The following is a 19,544-nucleotide window of genomic DNA, read 5'->3' as shown; positions in this document are numbered from 1 at the left end:
TTCATAATAATGCAGATTTTCTCACAGAGAAAATAATGCTAATTATAATACTGATAATGCTAATAATGCTAGTCTAATAATGCAGATTTTCTCACAGAGTTTCAGTTCTCCAAAAGATTGCCTGTGTTCTTTAAACACAGGGAAACAGTGTCTTAGAGAACTTCCCCTTCTGTCAAATTCAGTTGAACACTGTTAAGGAGTTCAAAAGGTCCAAGGCTGGGACACGTGGATGAGTAGGCAGACATACACATAGAAACAACCTGACTGACTGCAAAAGCCTCATTTCCTTAGGTAAGAAGGCTAATATCTGCCTTAGTTCATTTCTAAAAATGGACAAAAGTTTGAGTGAAATATAATCATTGCTAAACCAGCTCACCTGGCATTTAACATAAAGATAATTAAAATAAGTAGTCCTTCCCTGGAAATAAATGCATGGCAGCTAATTGTGGCTGAGGTATGCTGCAGCACAAGGAGACTTTGCGTGCCTTGTAAGCAGAATATTCTGAACTGTCTCGAGTGCATGCACATCAATCAACCGGAACTAATCTCATGGTAAACATATACTGTGCAACAGCAAAACCATCACTTGGATCCTCTAAAATTTAATTAAAAACCTATGAGAAATTTTTAAAGACATAATGAGATTGTTTATCAAATGTGGTCATAGCTGTTGCAATGCTATTTGTAATCTTGGGCTGTGTCCTTTTACACTGTATGTTGGTCTTTTGACATAACTCTGGAGGCTTCTACAGTTGTTATTTTACAGGATACTTTTAACTGGTTTTTATAAAGGTGCCTTTACTGCTTGGGCCCAGGCTATTGGTAGAAATATGTATGGCCTGCAGTACATTGCTTTTTGTGTTTACAACTGAATTTGGGTAGATATGTTGAGCAGCTGCATTTTAAAGCCTCTCATAACAATAGCTGTCCTGCAGCATTACTGTTTAAGGCAGCTTTGTGAAACAGAGATTGGGGTTCCTCATGTAGAGAGGCCTGGCTTTTACCTTAACTTTGAAAGTCTTGTCTCTTGACTTTCTCCCTGCAGTTGTCATGTAAAATCCCTTCCTCCTGCCTGAGCTGCCAGTCCCTGGCCCCACCGGCTGCTCCTCTCCATCCCTCCACAGGCTGCCAGAGGCTGCTGTCCCTCTGTGCCACCTGGCCATAATGTGTGACCATAGAGCAGAACCACTTGCACCACGTGTAGGACAACTCCCCAGCCATTGTTTAGCTGAGTCTCCATAGCTCTTTGGGCAGTGACCTCCACGTCCTGTCCAGATGTGTGGTTTTATGAAATGCACCGCTGCCATCTCCTCCCCTGATGCCTTTGCCCAAAGACATGCCTCCGTCAGGAGAAGGAACGGAGACCACCCCTCTGTCACTCCTGCCTTACGCAATGAGTAAGTGGTAGTCACAAGACGAGTGTCGGTGGTTTTATTTCCATGCCCATAGAAAAAAATGGAATTATTTCAGTAAAATTCTTTAAATTCATTTATTCACACAGCTGAAGTTGTACTTTCAGATGTTTGTGAATAAAACAATCAGTGGCTTCATTTGGGACAGATGATGGCTCTTTGAAAATTGTTTTGGTGTAAGGATGGCACATAAACAAAGTGGTTCTTTTTCTTCTGGGCATCAGCTGCTGGCAGAAGTAGATGAAAACAAGTTCTCGCTTCATACCACTTATTTACATTTTCCATATGCTGGATTTTAAGATTATAGGGTTTTAGATTCTGACTTCGCATGTTGTACTTTACATAATAATGAGTTTGTGTCTGAGGCTGAGTTGATACATGAGAAAGCAGAACCACCACCACCACCCAGAAAGCAGGGAAACAACAACACACATCTTGGAAAGAAACTCTCAGTGAGCACTTCATATTTTTTTTCCAGGAAGCATCTTCAAGTTCTGTTTTCTGCTGTGCAAAGGTTATCTGCTTTTGGGCAGCATGGAAGGTGTTTGTCTTCTTGCTTTTGGGACCTGTTTCTTTTAACTTAATTGTACAGAGTTTCTGAGGTAACATCAGTCATAGTTTTCATCATAAATTAATTAATCAATCACACCACTAAATTCTTGTTTCAGTACTTGATTCTAGCACCATTGCAACTCTTTGTCATCATAGACTGGTCTTTCACTGACTGTTTTAACTGTAGAAACAACACCCTAGCAAAAGGTAATCCTTGAGCAATGCTGTATTTTTACCATGTTTCCCCATTACAAGGGGTTTCTTTGGGTAAAAGAGGATATATGTGTCTGTGTAGTACAGATGTTCTTTGGAGGCTGGGTTAGATGTCTCCTGAGGTCACTTCCAGCCTGAATTATCCTATGATCCTACATGAATTTTAACAAAACTCTCCCTTCCCTCCCTCTGAAAATGAATTAAAGGCTATATTTTTTCTAGTTGTTTTCATTTGGTATTTTTCTTCATTGAGCACTTGCAGGTGAAATGCCAGCCAAACTTTCACATTGCAGAGGGCCATACTGGGCATTATGGTATCTGGGTGTGCAAGTGGATGTGGTCCATTAGCATCTGCGCAGCACAGCAACATTCTGTGAGCATTATTTCCCTCCACTTCTCTCTACTCTCACAGCAAAATTGAAGTAACTGGTCTTTGCCACGGCTGAGAACTCTTTTTTTGGTTGGATTCAGAAACTGAAGGCCTTTCACTGTCACAAAAATCCCTTACTGTCTTCAGAGATATTTTCAAGTCATTTCTGCAGTCACAATGCAGCTGGCATCAAACATTTCCTTGGACATAATGTTGGGTAGATCCATCACACCCTGCTTGGTCCTAAACTCCTCTCATCTCAGCACTTTTCCTTAGCAGAGCCCTTGCAAAAATCAGAATTTTGCTGAGCAGAGAATATGAATCACATGTGTGGAGCAATGTTTTTATATCTCAGTGAGCAGTTGTGCTCAAGATGGGTTCACACATTTTGCTGTTTAAATGTAGATTTTATCAGTTGACCTATAAGGAAGACTTATTTCAGCACATGTTCTATGAGGAAAAGGAGTTACTAACATTTCAAAAGCTCTTCATACTAGAAAGTACCTAATATTTAAATTTATGGTGTGTTAACACTGAAGACAAGACATCTCTAAATAACAGTCTCCGGAGCATTAAGGAACACTTAGCTTTGGATAGTTTTTTGTGAAAGGATGTTGCACAGATTCCTGGTCGCTCAACAAAAGAGTTCAAACACCTTTAGTAACATCAGTTTCAGCAATGTCTTGCAGTAAAGGAAAAAATATCTGCATATAGTGTTACAGGATACTGCAGAACATCTTATTACTACCATGGCATTGACTGAAAATGAACATGGATCTGCTGCTAAAAAGAGCTACAGTAAAAGTTGGAGACATGGAATATGTCTGAATTCTTCAGCTTGAAAACAGCTGTAATTATAATGAGCTTATAGAAATAATGCTGCAATAGTAGCATGTTTTTATCTTCTGCCTGGAATTAGTCATAGACTCATAGAGTACCCTGAGTTGGAAGGGACCCACAAGGATCATGGGGGGATCCAACTTCTGTTTCCTGACTGGACCACCCAAAAAATCAGATGATTTTTCTGAGACCATTATCCGAATGCTTCTTGAGCTCAGTGCTGTGACCACTTCCCTGGGGAGCCTGTCCCAGTGCGCAACCACCCTGAGTGAAGAACATTTCCCTAACACCCAGCCTGACCCTCTTCTATCCCAGCTCCATGCTATTCCCTCGGTTCCTATCGCTGTCCCCAGAGAGCAGAGCTCAGCGCCTGCCCCTCCGCTCCCCTCGTGAGGGAGCTGCAGGCTGCCATGAGGCCTCCCCTCAGCCTGCTCTGCTCTGGGCTGAACAAACCAAGGGACCTCAGCCTTCCTCATATATCTTCACCTCTAGGCCCTTCACCATCTCAGTTGCCTTCCTTTGGACACTCTCTAACAGTTTTATGTCCTTATATTGTAGAGCCCAAAACTGCACACAGTGCTCAAGGTGAGGCTGCACCACAGCAGAGCAGAGCAGGACAATCCCTTCCCTTGACCAGCTTCCAATGTCAGGCTTGATGCACCCCATAGTATGGTTGGCCCTCTTGGCTGCCAGGATACACGGATGACACATACTCATTTTACTGTTGACCAAAACTCCCAGATCCCTTTCTGTGGGGCTGCTGTCCAGCTTCTTGTCCCTCAGTCTGTACGAATATCCAGGGGTGCCCCTTCCCAGGTGCAGAATACGGCACTTGCTCTTGTTAAATCTCATAGGGTTGGTGACTGCCCAGCTGTCTGATTTGTCAAGATCTCTCTGTAAAGGCCTCTCTACCCTTGATGGAGTCAACAGCTCCTCCCAGTTTAATCATCCACAAACTTACTCAGTACACCTTCAAGTCCTGCATCAAGTCATTTATGAAAATATTGAAGAGAACTAGCCCTAAAATGGAGCCCTGAAGAACTCCAGTAGTGACTAGCTGCCAGCCTGATATAACCCTATTTACTATAATTCCTTGGAGCACACCTAGTCAGCTGATTGTTCACCCATCATACTATGTTTTTGTCTAGCTGTATTCTGGACATTTTGTCCAGAAGGATACTGTGAGGAACAGTATCAAAATCCTTGTTGAAATTCAAGAAGATTACATCAATTGGTTTCCCTTGGACAAATAGGTGGGTAATATTGTTGTAAAAGGAAATTAAGTTCATTAAACAGGACCTTCCCCCCGTGAACCCATATTGGCTGTGACCAATGACTGCATTGTCTTTCAGGTGTTTTTCAATGACTCTCGGAATAAGCTTCTCTATATTTTTACCAGGTACCGAAGTGAGACTGACAGGTCTGTAATTACCAGGGTCTTCTTTCTTGCTCTTCTTGAAAATTGGAGCAATGTTTACCAGCTTCCAGTCAACTGGGACCTCTCCAGATTCCCAAGGCCATTGAAAAATAGTTGAGAGAGGTCATGCTGACGTATAAGAGGACTCACACAGAGGCATAACACTATCTTTCCATGGAGAGGAATGTCAGTTCTTTGGCTATATGATAAATCATTACGTGTTTATTAGGAAATGGAGAATGAGAGAAACGGTCTTCCATTATATGCTTACCCAATTTGTGTCCAGCTGCTTTAAGAACACCCTATTCCTATTTAGTATCTTAGCAGACTTTGCTAAATCCATCTGTTCTAAAGCAGTATTGTGTTAAGCACAAAATAAAGAACCCAAAGCAGGCACCAGCTGCAGTACCAACAAGCAGGCTATTGAAATCCACTTGCTCTAGCTTACTAGACACTTATGGGAAAGAAAGACCATTCTAACACATTTAAGGCTAGGACAAGGTTGTGTCTCCTCAGCTAAGACAAGCAGCCCTGAAGATCATAGCTGGTGGTCTGGATGGCAAGAAAGGGCAGGACAGTCTCGGCAAAGCTCCTTTGACTTCAATGGCAATATGGATTCAGGCATGCCGACTGAAGGATTTGGCCCTGTGCAAACAATGGGAGTATGTGAAGCTAATTATCTATCCAATGAGTTTTTCTCCTTCACCTTCCCCCTTTCTAATTTCTAATGAATGTAGATAATTGCTGTGTTCCCACTAATGCGCAGATTAGGCTTCTGGGATTAGGCTGTGATTGAGTAGCTAATACTAAGGGTAAACGCCTCTGGTGTTCCTGCTAAATGCATTCTTGCTAGTAAGTTAAATAATCACTCTACTAAAGCATTACTAAAAGATTTAAATACTTGTTTTGGAGACTTGTAGTAGATTTCAATAGCTTCTGACATACTGTGACATGCTTCAGAATGTTCATTTATATACAGTTTGATTTCTTTTGATGATTGTCAACTTAAGTTACTAAAAAAGGAGAGTATTTTGTATGGAGAAAGGAAGGGGGTGGAGGAAAAGCAATATATTAGAAACATGAGTAGGTGCCCTGGCTTGTCCATCAGTCTTGGCATCATTTTATTTATACATTTTCGAAAGGATTAGAAGTAATCAGTTCCAGAGGATGTGCTCTGGAGTACTGGCAGCGTCTACTTTCTTGGCAATCATTCCAAATATTTTATACAGTTTCATATTGTCTGGTGAAGTACTGAGCATTGGCAGTTTGATGTAAACAGTGTTAATGTTTTAACTTCTGTGGCAGCAACACTATTCTCCCTTCATGCCCTGAGCTTTGTGAAGGCTGAGTGGTGAAGGGGCACATTGAGCATGGTAGGAGTGCTCACCTGCAAGGAGCCGCAGGACCCCCTCCCCGGAGACCAGGCACTGTGTAGCTCTGCTGAGCCCTCAGAGCCCCTCATTCTCACTTCCCAGCAGGATGAAGGCCTTGTCTGTGGGCAGTAGGGCTGGAGCAGTCCCCATGCAGGATGTGCTCATTACATTGTTGTTTGCAGTTCTGCTTTACTCACCAGGTGAGAAATAGTGAACCCCCCCTCCCCAACCCCTTTGTTTCAACATTTGCAGATAAATAACTCCTAAGGTGTAGATGTCACCATACAGTTATGGGTGTTCCAGTCAGATCTAACCTCTATTGATTCATCAGCGTTATGTCTGGAAACAAGTTAGGGCACCAAGCTTGACCGAATGATTCTTCATAAAAGGTGCTTCAGAACTGTATTCACCCAATGGGAGTACCTGTCTTCATCTACTGAGGCTTTTTGTTTGTTTGTTTTGTTTTGTTTTGTTTTGTTTGGTTGGTTTGGTTTGGTTTGGTTTGGTTTTTTCCTTATTTTTTTTTTCCTGATGTAACTGTGTTGACTTCAGGGAGTTGCTTAGAAGAGGAGTAAGGCAGGGTGTTAATGCAATAACTAGAACTGAGGAGCAGTAGAAATGCTGAAACAATACTTAGATTCTGTCAGATGAAAAGTATAACATTAATAAAAGAGAGCCCTGTATTCCTTGAGGGTTCACGCTGTACTGTTGGCAACAGGAGCAAGGAGATGTTGGAATATCAGCAAATGGTCTTCAGAAATTGCTAGTGAAGTTCTGGCATTTAATAAAATCTAAGTAACATTGTGGAAAAAAAAATAATTGTTTCTTAATATGGCATTTGCCTAAAGTAACATTGATGTTGATTGAAGTAATGTAATTTTCATATCTAAAATGTTGCAGAGGAGAGTATGTCTATTTCATTTATGTTTGTAGAAACTTAATCTACAGGAAAAGATTTTATAACAGAATTGGAGGTTAAATTTCATTTGCTGATTTAATAAAAGCTAACAGGATGGATTTGGGGATATTTCATTAATCTTTCTTTCCTTTCAGTGAAAAGGAAATTAAGTTCAATCTAGTTCAAACTTTGCTTCACTATTATACAATAGACTGCCAATGTCCATGTTCTCCCTGGCAAGTTAAAACCTAATTAGTCACAGAAAATTCTTCCCTGATCCTGTCACTGTGAGGCAGGAAAAGCCTAGGCTGCAGACAAAGAATTCAGATGCACTCAATGCTTTGCTGTGGCTCTTTGCTAATGTCCATGCTTTCCTATGTAGCATGCAGTGACATAACTGAAAGCAGCAAATTTTATCTTTCATGCAGTGAGATCAGATATAAACCTCCTTTTCAAAACATAAAGAAAAGCTTTTAGCGTGAATCGGTGCAAAGAGCGTGCTGCTATTGACCTCTTCACCGTGCCTGCCTGCTTTGTAGAGTGGCAGGAAGGGATGCTTGGGTGCTGGTTTTATGTACAGCGTGAGACGATCAGCTGGGCCCAGCTGGGATGGGCAGTGGCAGAAGTTTGTGCCTGGCCATGGCTGATTGAGCAGCCCCTGTTGGAACCCTCTCTTAGCCTGCACTGCCTGTGGAGGTGCCCAGGACACATGGGCATGAGTGCTGCAGGTGCTGCTCCCTCTGCACCTCATGCCTGCAGCCCTCTGGGTTTGTAAAGTGCGACTTTGTGTTTCAGCCGTGCAGAGTTTTGAAGAAAAGAATCAGCTGATACAATTCATTTAGTAGTAATATGGTATCTGGCACTTCCCCTACCACTTATATAAAATAGCACTTGTTCTTTCAACAATCTTAACTGCACCTAATAAAAATAATAAACTATTAAAAATACCCGCCCTTTCTTATTCTAAGCTTAATTATAACAACCACTGTAGCACTATTGGGGGCTGAATTTAGCCCCTCTGGCATCCGTTGTCTCATACGGTATTGACTATCTGGTATCTGATGGAATTTTTGTGGTACACACTGAACACCAGATAGAAGAAGAAAGCTAGTTTATCTCTGGAAGTGCATTGCGTAATTGGCACAAGCATATCTTGTTTGTTCCTGAATTAGTATCCATAGCTGGGTCACAGATAGAACGTCAAATTAGTTGGAGGGATGCTCTGTTTTGGTTTGCATTTTGACTGAGATTTTCAAAGGCACTCAGTCACACTGTCTTGTGCAGCCCCTCTGGAAATCCCAGCTGTCAGTTCAACTACATTTATGAAGGCAAGAAGCTCTCTGTGGTGCAGTCCAAGTGCAGTCATCAGTAACTACAGTTCTTGGTGGAATTCAGCAACAAAGCATGAACCTCAGTGAGAAATGTAGATGTCCTTATCCTGAGACAGGGCATCTGGAGGTACCTTCTTTCTCTCTCTCTCTCTCTCTCTCTCTCTATTTTTTTTTCTTTTTTCTTTTTTTTTTTTTTTTCTTTCCAGAATATGTGGGGGAAAAAGAGCTGAGCAGGCAGGAAAGAGCTGCTTTTCCAGCAGTTACACTCCTCGTAGCAGCAGGCAGCTAAACCAATGCAGGTACCCTGGGCAGAGGATTACTGCGAGGAAATCCTGTGCTATTTGTTTTGTGAATAATTTTTTTTTTCTTCCTCCAGTGGCGTGTCTTCATGGAGTCTGGAAGTTGCCCAGTTCCTGCGATTTCTGATTTTCACAGGGTGAGTGTGGGATGAATATGAACATCCCCAGGACCCCAAGGGGACCTGTGGGGACATTGCCCAGCAAGTCCCGCCCTCTGCTGTTTACATTTAGATGTCTCTGGGGGAAATGTCCTTGTGAGGAGAGAAGGCGGGTATCTTGGGGCTGAGGGAAGACCAGCCCTGCGGTGCTCTAGCTGGAAAAGGACAAATGCCTGGTATCCAGCTGTGTTTACAACCTTGTCCCATCTTCCCTTGGCTTCTATGAAAACCACAAGTGGAGAAAACCTCCAGGCTCAGCCCAGGAACTGTGTGCTTTTTTTGCATCAATCCTAGCTGAGGGCTGATTGAGAAGCTGCCCTAAAGGTCTGCTCAAGTGCAGTTTCTCCCCTTTGGGCTACACATCACTTTGCTGTGCTCTGAGCTGCTCCTGCGCTTCAGTGCTGGTGAAGCAGAGGTTCAGCTTGCTCCTGGGCAGGGCTCTGAGGGGCTGGGGATCTCAGTGCTGGAGAAATGCCCTCTCCATTTCTGCATGCACATCCTGGTGAGCACTAGGAGAGGTTTCTCCAGAGCTGTGGTGTTAGGTGTCTGCACGCATCAGGCTTGTGAATAATTCAGTATACGAAGCCATGGCTTGCTTACAACATTAAACTGTTGAAACAGACAAATGGAAATAAAATAATAACTTGAGCTTAAACATGTAGGTTGCAGCAACTCAAGAATTTATTATGTTATCTGCTACTGTAGAGCAGAATTTTAAATGGATATGTCATGTCAGAGCCTTTTTATTGTTTTTACTTTTTTTTACATGACTGTTGAAGAACATACTACTGTGGAAGATATCAGCATTCCAGGCCTTTCCTATATTTGATTATAGCTGATAGCAATCAAAGTAATTTTACTGCCAATAATAATGCTGGCAGCAGCTTAATTTAATAGCATGGAGGCTAGATCTTATTTATATCATTCTTCAAATGTTGATAACTTTAAATGTAACTACAAACTATTTCTGCAATGAAAACTTAAAATATGGAATATTTAATTTAGTGGCCTGGCCTCACTGCTTAAAAATATTCAGACTACACAAACACATACTTACACCAGTTATTTTACAGATTATTTTTCCATGAAACATGGGCTTTTTTCGTGACAATCTGAGAACTGCTGATCACTTTATCACTGTAAAACATGTGAAGGCTAAAAACATGACAAAACTTGAAAAATCAGTCTTCTGTGAATAACTTTGCACTTTGCCAAAAGTAAATAAATAACCATGGGAAAAATAAATCCATTAAGTGATTTATTTTTCCACATTCAGTTTGCTTCCCTTACCTCAGTAGTCTCAGAATTGCATTATTGCCACACCAGATTACTACCACCAATTTTGATAACTACGTCAGAGTTACACCACTAGAAAGGACAGAGTTTTATCCCATTATAATTATGGGATTTATGCCACTAACTTCAGATGAAGTGGATGCATTTATAAAAAACAGCAGGTCTTGACCCACAGGCCATGCCATCTCTGAGATGAATGCTGTAGCTGTTAGTGATGTGGTGCATGAGCACTGTTTTTCTTTGATTTATTTAAAAATATTTGCTCATGTATAGTCTCGCAACCACTGCCACTGAGATCTTACTGACATACCCATTTCTCTGTGCTCAGCACTTCCAAGGCTGGAGCAAGCAAGGTGAGGATGGGAATTGCTGAAATTTGCTCTGCTTCCCTTGTCTTCTAGAACGTCTTGAGGTTTAACCAGAGCAGCATTGAAATGGTCTCCTGTCACTTCTAGTTTCTTAAACTCCATGAGCTAATTTTCTGGAAAATTTCATTCACAAACTGACATCAGGTTTAAATGCTGAACAGGAAAACCATGATATTTTCATGCTTTCAGAGCACTTTGACACAGCTGGATAATTCTGTGATAGGAGATAATGTTATACCTCTGCTACAGAAGAAGAAGCAAAGCCAGAGGAGTCGCATGTGAGATGCTCAGTGGCAAACAGCCCCAGGTGACTGGGGGACTCCAGACCATCTCGGGGTTTGATGCTGTATTCAGGCAGCCGAGACAGGCATCCTCCCCTAGGGGAAGAGAAGTTCAGGGAAAAGAGCAGTCATGCTACCTGTGCATACACAGGGTATGCAATGCTGTGAGATGTCCAAAGTTGCCACCATTTGTCAATATGGGTATATTAGAAACAGTACCGTCCATTGTTGTGGACAGATGATGTAAGCTTGATCAAGGAAAAGGCTTTTCTTTTTTTTTTTTTTTTTTTTAACCTTCTCCTCCACCATTCTCTTCCCGTATTTATTTTTTTTTTCAGTGAGGTTTTTAAGATGACCTGCCTACAGTACCACCTGAAAAACATGCAGCCAAAAACTGGAAAAAGCAAGGGAGAACAACTGGTTTAGAACTGGGATAGAATCATACAATTATCTAGGTTGGAAAAGACCTTCAGGATCACCAAGTCCAACCATCAACCTTACCTACAGAGTCCCATCACTAAACCATGTCCCTAAGTGCTGTGTCCACACATCTCTTAAATACCTCCAGGAATGGGGACTCCACCACTTCCCTGGGCAGCTCATTCCAATGCTTGGCCAACCACTCAATGAAAAAATTCATCCTAATATCCAGTCTAAACCTCTCCTGGTGCAGCTTGAGATCATTTCCTCGTGTCCTACCACTTGTTACTTGAGAAAAGAGACTGACACCCTCCTTGCTTCAACTTTCTTTCATGTAGGGTGATGAGATTTTCCTTCAGACTCCTTTTCTCCCGACTCAACAGACCCAGTTCCCACAGCCACTCCTCATAATTCCTGTTTTCTAGTCCCTTCACCATCTCTGTTGCTCTTCTCTGCACAGTTTTGAGCAACTCAATGTAGTGTTGGGTCCAAAACTGAACACAGTATTCAAGGTGCAGCTTCAAGAGAGCCAAGCACAGGGAGACAATCACTTCCCTAGTCCTGCTGGTCACGTTATTTCTGATGCAGGATGCAAGGAGGAGTTACTTATGCCAGCATTGCCAGCAGCACTCTCATGTTGTCCTATAACCTGCCTCTGACGTACCAAGCAGGATTTTTCTGGGGAGTGGTTTGACATCCTCTAGCCAGGATCTGAATGGTAGCTCCTCATGATAACACCACTTCAGATGTTAAAAACAGACAAAAGATCTCCAAAAAATTGACAGGAGGTGGATCAAGGAGTGCAGAGATCATGAGCCAGGGACAGAAGAACTGGAAACCTCGGTCTGCCCAGGGGATGTTTTTGCAGGTAGTCATCTCCCTTTGCACCACTTTTGGAGAAAGTACACCCTTGTCTACACTCCCTGCTCCCAGAAGAAGTTCCTACCTATGTCCATCTCCACACCAGGATGATATACCTAAGGCGGGATGGTCAGTGGGTCTCAGCTCTCTTGCTCTCAGAAAGTCCTCGCCTAAATACAGTATTCAAAAGATCTCACCAAAATAAGTTAAAAACAAACAATAAAAACATCCATGTTCTTACTGTGCAGTGAATTGCTTGTCTGCATTAGTAGACTTTGTGCTAAAAGACAGAAAGAATTGTGTATTTATTTCCAAGATTATTAAATTACATATAGAATATGCTTCCTGAGTATTAGCAGAGTTTATAACTGAATTCATCCTATCCATGCTCTGGTTACGTCTAATGAGGATAATTATTACATGGCTTAACTATAATTCGGTATTGACTCTTTTGTGCATGAAAAGCTTTTATTGGCAAGCATCATCCGAGAGCTTCAACAAAAGACATTTTTAGCTTGTGTAAACATTGTTGTTTGAAGGTCTCACCCTAACCTGCTTTAGGCTAAGTACTTTCTCCTCAATTGAGTTAATATAGCCAAAATGATATAAGGATGGGATTAGATACTGGCTTACACCACAGGAAAAAAATGAAAGTTGGACAGGGAAAAATGCAGCTAATTCCATTCTGTCAGCAGTGGATATTAAAGATTATTAGTTGGCACACTCAATTATGTGTGAATCACAATAGTAGTACTGTTACTTTTTGATTTAATTTTACAGGGGCAGGTAAAAGTGTAAGTTTAGGATCATCTGCAGTGATTGTTTTTTGCTTGCAGGGATTTGAGGAAACATCTATGTGTAATAAAATGTCCCACTGTTTACATGGGTAAATGTAAATGGGTAGAAATGAAAAAGTCTGCCTGTCAGGAGTTTGACTTTGGCTGCCGTTTATGAATATATTTCTTTAGGCAGTAACTAGTTATTCTGTTTAGTAATTGTTAAAATGATAAACCAACAAAAAAGCTCTCTTTTTGCTGCTTCCCTCTGCTGGATAGAGCCAGTAGTGCTTAGCTCTGTGTCAGTCTCATTAACACCAACAGCCACCATAGTCTACGAGCACCTTGAGAATGGAGAAACTGGATTTTCAGGGCAGAGTTAAGTCTGAATCTCCTTCTGAAACTCATGGTGAATTTTTCAGTCTTCAGATTAATCAGCAGTCACAGAAACTCACAACAATATGAAGTCCTTGGGTCAAATAACTCCCAGTCTCCATGCCCCTGGCCCTAGGGTAGGCTGAGAGCAGGGCAAGGAGGTGTACTGCACAAGAAGTCTAATTAATTATTGAATTTACATGTTGAAATTGGTGTGTTTTGTTTGTTTGTTTGCTGGCTTTTTTTTTTTTTTAACAATATAAACCTCTGAAGTGTTGTTTGTGCTTTGTTTCTTTTTGTAGGTTTTTGATAACCAAAAGAGACCGCTGTGACAATGCACTTTGAATGCTTGACTGCAGTTCCAAGACCAGTAACAACACTAGTTGAACTAGAGCATATATTTTAGGAAAAACAAACAAACCCAACCTTCTAATCTTGGTTTCCAGTTTCCAGTGTCAGAAGGCCTCCCACAGCATGGTGACATTCCCATGCCAGAGTCCCCTTGTACAGTTTACATCCCCTCACATGGCAGATGAGTCTCATTTGAAGATTTTAAATACCCAGATTCCTCTTTCATCCAGTGGATCTTGTACATTTTTTCTCTCCAAAATTGACAAAGCCAGTCATCATATGTGTGTGGCCTGTATGGGTACTTGATGTGAAGCAGCTTGGACAGCTGTGTAGCTGTCTGAGTGCCCAGACGTAGGATTTTACAACCTCTCATTCAGTTGTCCCATCAGTGCCCACTCCAGAGAAGGACTAACACTTCAGAGACAGTGGTGGAGCTGATGTTCATCTGAATATCCACAAAGATCCCCAAGTCTCTTCAGAGATGCCATTTCCCAGACTCATAAGTGAAACCTATGTATTTTGTGCTTAGATGTCTGACTTTTAAAGTTGATTGCACTGAAATGTGTCATTTAGGCTAAATTTACCAATAAATTTAGACTGCTGCTCTATGTTCTTTTAAGAAATGTTTGTCTTAGATTTTACAGCCTGAGCAAGGAGTTCCAAAACAATCTTTTTGTACATTTTTGTCACATGCTGTCCTTCAACCAATAGTTTATTATGGCTGGAGTCATCCTGAGCAGTTGCTTCTACCACTGATGCTAATGCCAAGCAGGAGTGGAGATCCTATTTAACAGAGAGTTCTATTTTATTAACATGTTAATCTAGTGTCTTTGGTCTAGAGACATGCACAACACTCTTTGGATCATTGAGTTAAAGCCCTCAACTACAGCCAGCTCCCTGGTCTACCAAGCTTCTGCTCCATGTGATCTTCAAAGCAGCAAACCTCAACACTGTGTGAAAAACTGGAGATCTATTGTACAGGAAGAATGGAAATCATAGCTAAAGAAAAGACCACCTCCAATAGCTTTCGTCCCAATGACAACAGAGAATGTCATAACAGAACTGAAGCTCATGGATGCTCCTGGGAAGTAGCCTAAGCTTCAACTGGGTGGACCCATGTTGCAAGCTTCAATAGCTTTTGCTATTGAGCAAAATCAAATTTCCACTATTCCTACAATATTTATCACAGGAAATAATGGTCTGTTGGTCTAATGCTAGTGTGAACACTAAGAGTCTTTGACTATATCTTGTCCCTAGCTGTCAGTTTATTCAGTGCTTCAAGGGTAGGGAAAACCACGATCCAGAAACAACTTGTTCAACTGAAAAGTGGGGGAGGGAAAAAAAAAAAAAAAAAAAAGGTTTCCTGGTCTCCCAAGTAATCAGTGAAAGTCCAGAAATATTGGTTCAGTATTATATAAATGTATAAATGTGTTAAGTATTTACTACCATTCAATCCCCCCTCTATGCCCCCTTTGTAACTGGACATCCAGAGAGCTCTGCTGTAAGTTTAATTCTCTATTTCCAGGAGTTGACTCGTTCTGTGCCTTGGTGGGGTTATCACATTTCTTCTTAAAACTTTTAATGTAACTTTTCCTTAATACCCTGTTTGGAAACCTACACCAAGGCTGAAATCTCCAGATGGGTAGGAAGGAACTTTTTTATTAGGCTTAACACTCTCTAAGTTTTTTTCCTTGATTATTCTCCCCAGGCACCAGAGGGTGTCCAGTAGTATAGCTAACTGTGCCACATTATCACTCTGCTCTTCAGGTTACCACTTCAAGACACCACTAAATCTCTGTTGACATTCCCTGCAGGGAGGATAAAGGCTGCACCAGAGCAGCTTGGACCCTTGTAGGTGAATGGAGCAAATGAGGAGTTTTGAGTGAATGAACCACACGCTTGAAGTCATGTTCACATTGACACTCATTGACACATTGACACATGTCGATATGGATCTGGTTTATCATGTCACGTAGACTAAATGTATAGGAGCAGACTCTTGAAATTTAAATAAGTGACCAAAAAAACCCCAACTCATTATCTCCCGGGTAGTTCTGTACATGATTTCAAGTATCTGGTGCTGCTCTCCCAGTAGCATGCAGAGAGTGCTTTGGTTTCAGCAGGGCTGTGGTGGTTGCTGATCAGGCCAGAGAGCTTAGAGCTTCTGTGTCCCAGCAAGGACTTTTGCAGAGATCAGGCCCTGGGAAGGAAGATTTTCTCAGCAGGTGCAGGGTATTGCTTTCTGTTGGCACAGCAATTTTGGCTTGGCTAAAATGTATATTTACTTTATGTAGCCTTGAGTGTAATAAGAATGCTAGCAAAAACCACTTGGAAAAGGAAAAAAGGAAATGTTAAACCTTAACTCTGCATTCTCAATTAAATGATTACTCCTTCAGGATGAAATCGTTCTTGATTCTTATTGTAAACCTTTCAATTTCTTACATAAATAGCATGATTATATTTACATAAATAATTGCACCCTGGAGTACAACAATCCTATTGTACACAAAAATCCTATTAAAATTTTCTGAGAGAAGAACTTTCCTGGTTTGAGCAATGGTCTGTTATGCATGAAACCAGACCTTCTCACTCCTTTCTTCATTCAGAGCCAAATCGTGCCTTTAGATGTGTGCACCCAAATACAGCACTGATCCCTTAGAATTCAGTCCTAGGCTCCAGTATAAGAAAGCATATTCGTAATTGAACTGCTGATATTTCAAAGCAATATAATGCACTCCTGCATTTTTTTGGAGGCTGATTATGTGCATTTAGGGGTGACATAAAAAATATACCCAAAGGTATTTGATTCATCTTTGAAAGAAACAGCTACAACCTAGTCTTCTACCTAAAGAAACGATGATCCAATATCTAGGCAAGAAGGAACCTCTGTCTTAATTCATCTCCCCAGCATTTTGCTGCTCTAAAGAAAAAACCTTACAATAAAATCTAGATAAATATTTTCCCCCTCCGTAGAGCAATGTCAGCATATAAAGCTTTAGTTTTTAAAATGTGATGTAAAGTAAAATATGGCCCAGTGTTCTCTCTCAGCCACTTGGATCAAGACGCACATATCACTGATCCTAATTGCAAAGCAAAACTTTGCCTAAATGGTGTTAGATAAGCAAGTATCTTTGGATCAGTAGCTATTTATTGAATCAGAGAATTCACACTGTAGAACAGCGTGTGGATACTGACTGCAACTGTGACTATGCTGACAAGTTGGTTATCGATCCTGCTACTGATATAGTTTGTGTGCATTCTGATATGAGTAGGGAAGGAAAAAAAAAAAAAGTTTCTTCACAATCAAAGAGTATTTGGAAGATATAGAGGGTATAATAATATCTATGAGTATGTCAGGAGTAATTGGTAGTAGTCTTGATTGCTGAAGTTAAAAAACAAACAAACAAACAAAAAACTAATTGAGGGTTTGACTCAGAAAGACCAAACCTTTTTAATTCTCAGGATCTCTGCACGCATCCTACCAACTTTATTTCAAAGTCAGATAAAAAGTAATTTAATAGTGGGCAAATGTGTCCTTTTTAATTAACCTCCCCCTCTATTTAGCTAATACTCTCTGAAAACATTGCTTTTAAAAATTAAGTCAAAATCTTTATCTACAATCTTTTTATCTACAAATAATCTATCTACAAAATCTTTTTATCTACAATAATGTCTACAAAATAATCCATTTCTACTTTAAAAAAATGAATAAAAAGAAAAAGAGGGAATGAAAGAAAGAAAGAAAGAAAGAAAGAAAGAAAGAAAGAAAAAGAAAGAAAGAAAAAGAAAGAAAGAAAGAAAGAAAGAAAGAAAGAAAGAGAAAGAAAGAGAAAGAAAGAAAGAAAGAAAGAAAGAAAGAAAGAAAGAAAGAAAGAAAGAAAGAAAGAAAAAGAAAGAAAGAAAAAGAAAGAAAGAAAAGAAAGAAAGAAAAGAAAGAAAGAAAGAAAGAAAGAAAGAAAGAAAGAAAGAAAGAAAGAAAGAAAGAAAGAAAGAAAGAAAGAAAGAAAGAAAGAAAGAAAGAAAAAGAAAGAAAGAAAGAAAGAAAGAAAGAGAGAGAGAGAGGAAGGAAGGAAGGAAGGAAGGAAACCATGAAACCTCATTCCAAATTTTACCTGAATTTCTGATAAGTTTTTGTTTCACCAAAATTACAAATTTGGCAATCAGTATCCAGCTGAGAAATGTAATCCAAACATCTAGAGAATGAATTTCCTGGTATTGTCAAGTAGCTCTGCAGGAAAGATAACTTTGGGTAGATACTGTCATGACGGGGAGTACTCACAAGGGTCCTAAAGAATTCTGTAATATATTGAAACCAAGCAGTTGTATGCACAGGAATAAAAGTAAATGAAGCAAAGGTGGTAAAAAACATTTGTAGTCTGAAATGCATGGATCAAGATGCCCAGCAGGCAGTAACCATAGCAGGTGAGTAGAGCTAATATCCCATGCTACTGCAGTCTGGACACACCATCCAAATTATTTTGTTGAAAGCTGACAAATCTTTGATTTTGAGAGCGATGGCTAGTGACAATATATTTTTTATTTCCTGACGCAGCATGAATCTAAGAATGTTTCTTATTTCATATGGGAATGATTTCAGGATGCTAGCAACATAACATTCAGGGAATGAACAGTCTAAAATTTCTATAAACACCAGAATCAAGGCATTTATGAGTTTTAGTAAAAATTTTATTGAAGTCTGGTCATGTTGGCATATTGTGCATTTTAAATGTAAATTAGATTACTGGCAGTAGATTCAATTTAGTGGTAAAAATGTAAAGAAAACAGTTGGGCTACAGATGAAACAATAATGTAGCTGTTCTTTAGTTAAGAGAACAGTGAAATCCAGAAACAAATGGTGTTTGGGAATATTTATGGTAGAGGAAACATGCTGCATACGATTAACTTTGTCAATTTTATGCAGCACAGTAGTTTTTGTTCAGCTTTGAAGAACAGTTTCTGATAGTGAACATATGATAGGGTGAATGGATGGCTCTAAGGATTTACAATGGAAACTGAAATCCTTTCATCTTCAGCTCACTTGTTAAAATGCAGCCCAGGCTGCGAGAGATCAATGCTGATGGCTTTGTGTGTACAACTTGTTTGACATTACACCAGGTCTCCTCCTTCCTCCATTACAATGTTTCATGTTCAAAGCCTGTGTGACTAAAAAGGACCATACCTCTTTGTATTGCATTGGCAGTTGTAGGGGAAATGCACTGTTGGGGTGTGGGCAGTTGTCTTCTCACCCTGCTTTGTCCCATAGTTCGGATGGGTGGCCCTCACTGCACTGCTCTCCAGAGACAATACACTTGCTTATCAAACATGTCATAGTCACCTTTCAAAAGCTTCCATATCTAATGGAGGAAGTTTAGGGTGTGGGCAGAGAATGAGCTGTTTTATTGGACTGTAAAGAAGCTTCAGAATATGTCAGAAAGCAAATCTCATTTGCCTCAAAGATGCAACTGTACTGGAATGTGAAGATTTTGCATGTACAGCAATCAGTGCATCTTGCAAATGGGTAGACTGGTACAGCTAAATGAAAGTTTAAATACTGATATTTAATTAAGTCAAATCTGTTCCAGGTCAAAAGCTATTAAAAAGAATAGCATTCTTTACACACACCTCAGATGTACCCCATTTCCCCATTGTTATTTCTGCTGTAAATCATGAAATGGTAGGAAAAGAAAAGAGAGCGAATTAGTGAGAAGTCACCCTCCCATACCAAGCCACCAGGGTAAAGCAAGTGTCAGAGTATTGTCTTGTGAGAAACAGACATTGTGGTTAAAATCCTGTTCTGTGATGAACTAAGCTAAGCTCCCTTTGGAAATGAATGGTTGGAGTAGCAAGAGACTCCCCTTAACCATGGATGAAAGATACCAAAACAAGGCTTGGGCAAAGACCCTGTGGAGGAGGGGGGATGCTTTTTATTTATTTATTTATTTTGTAAACCCTC

The 19,544-nt window shown here is 40.4% G+C and overlaps 1 protein-coding gene across 1 annotated transcript in view; it reads left to right on the top strand.

Annotated features, from left to right (window-relative positions):
* Positions 1-16,550, top strand: part of LOC308196203 (uncharacterized protein) — an 83,044-nt gene extending 66,494 nt beyond the window's left edge. Inside the window, exons 4-5 of the mRNA XM_080594909.1 lie at positions 8,783-8,842; positions 13,543-16,550. Of these exons, the coding sequence (XP_080451035.1) occupies positions 8,783-8,842; positions 13,543-13,585 (103 nt within the window). The 3' untranslated portion in view covers positions 13,586-16,550. The remainder of the gene's footprint in view (positions 1-8,782; positions 8,843-13,542) is intronic.
* The last annotated feature ends 2,994 nt before the right edge of the window (positions 16,551-19,544 follow it).

Source organism: Anser brachyrhynchus, assembly GCF_964034855.1.
Source record: "Anser brachyrhynchus genome assembly, chromosome: 5".
Classification (NCBI taxonomy): Eukaryota; Metazoa; Chordata; class Aves; order Anseriformes; family Anatidae; genus Anser; species Anser brachyrhynchus.
The sequence above is the reverse complement of the archived record's forward strand: the minus strand, read 5'-3'. Positions and strand labels throughout refer to the sequence as shown.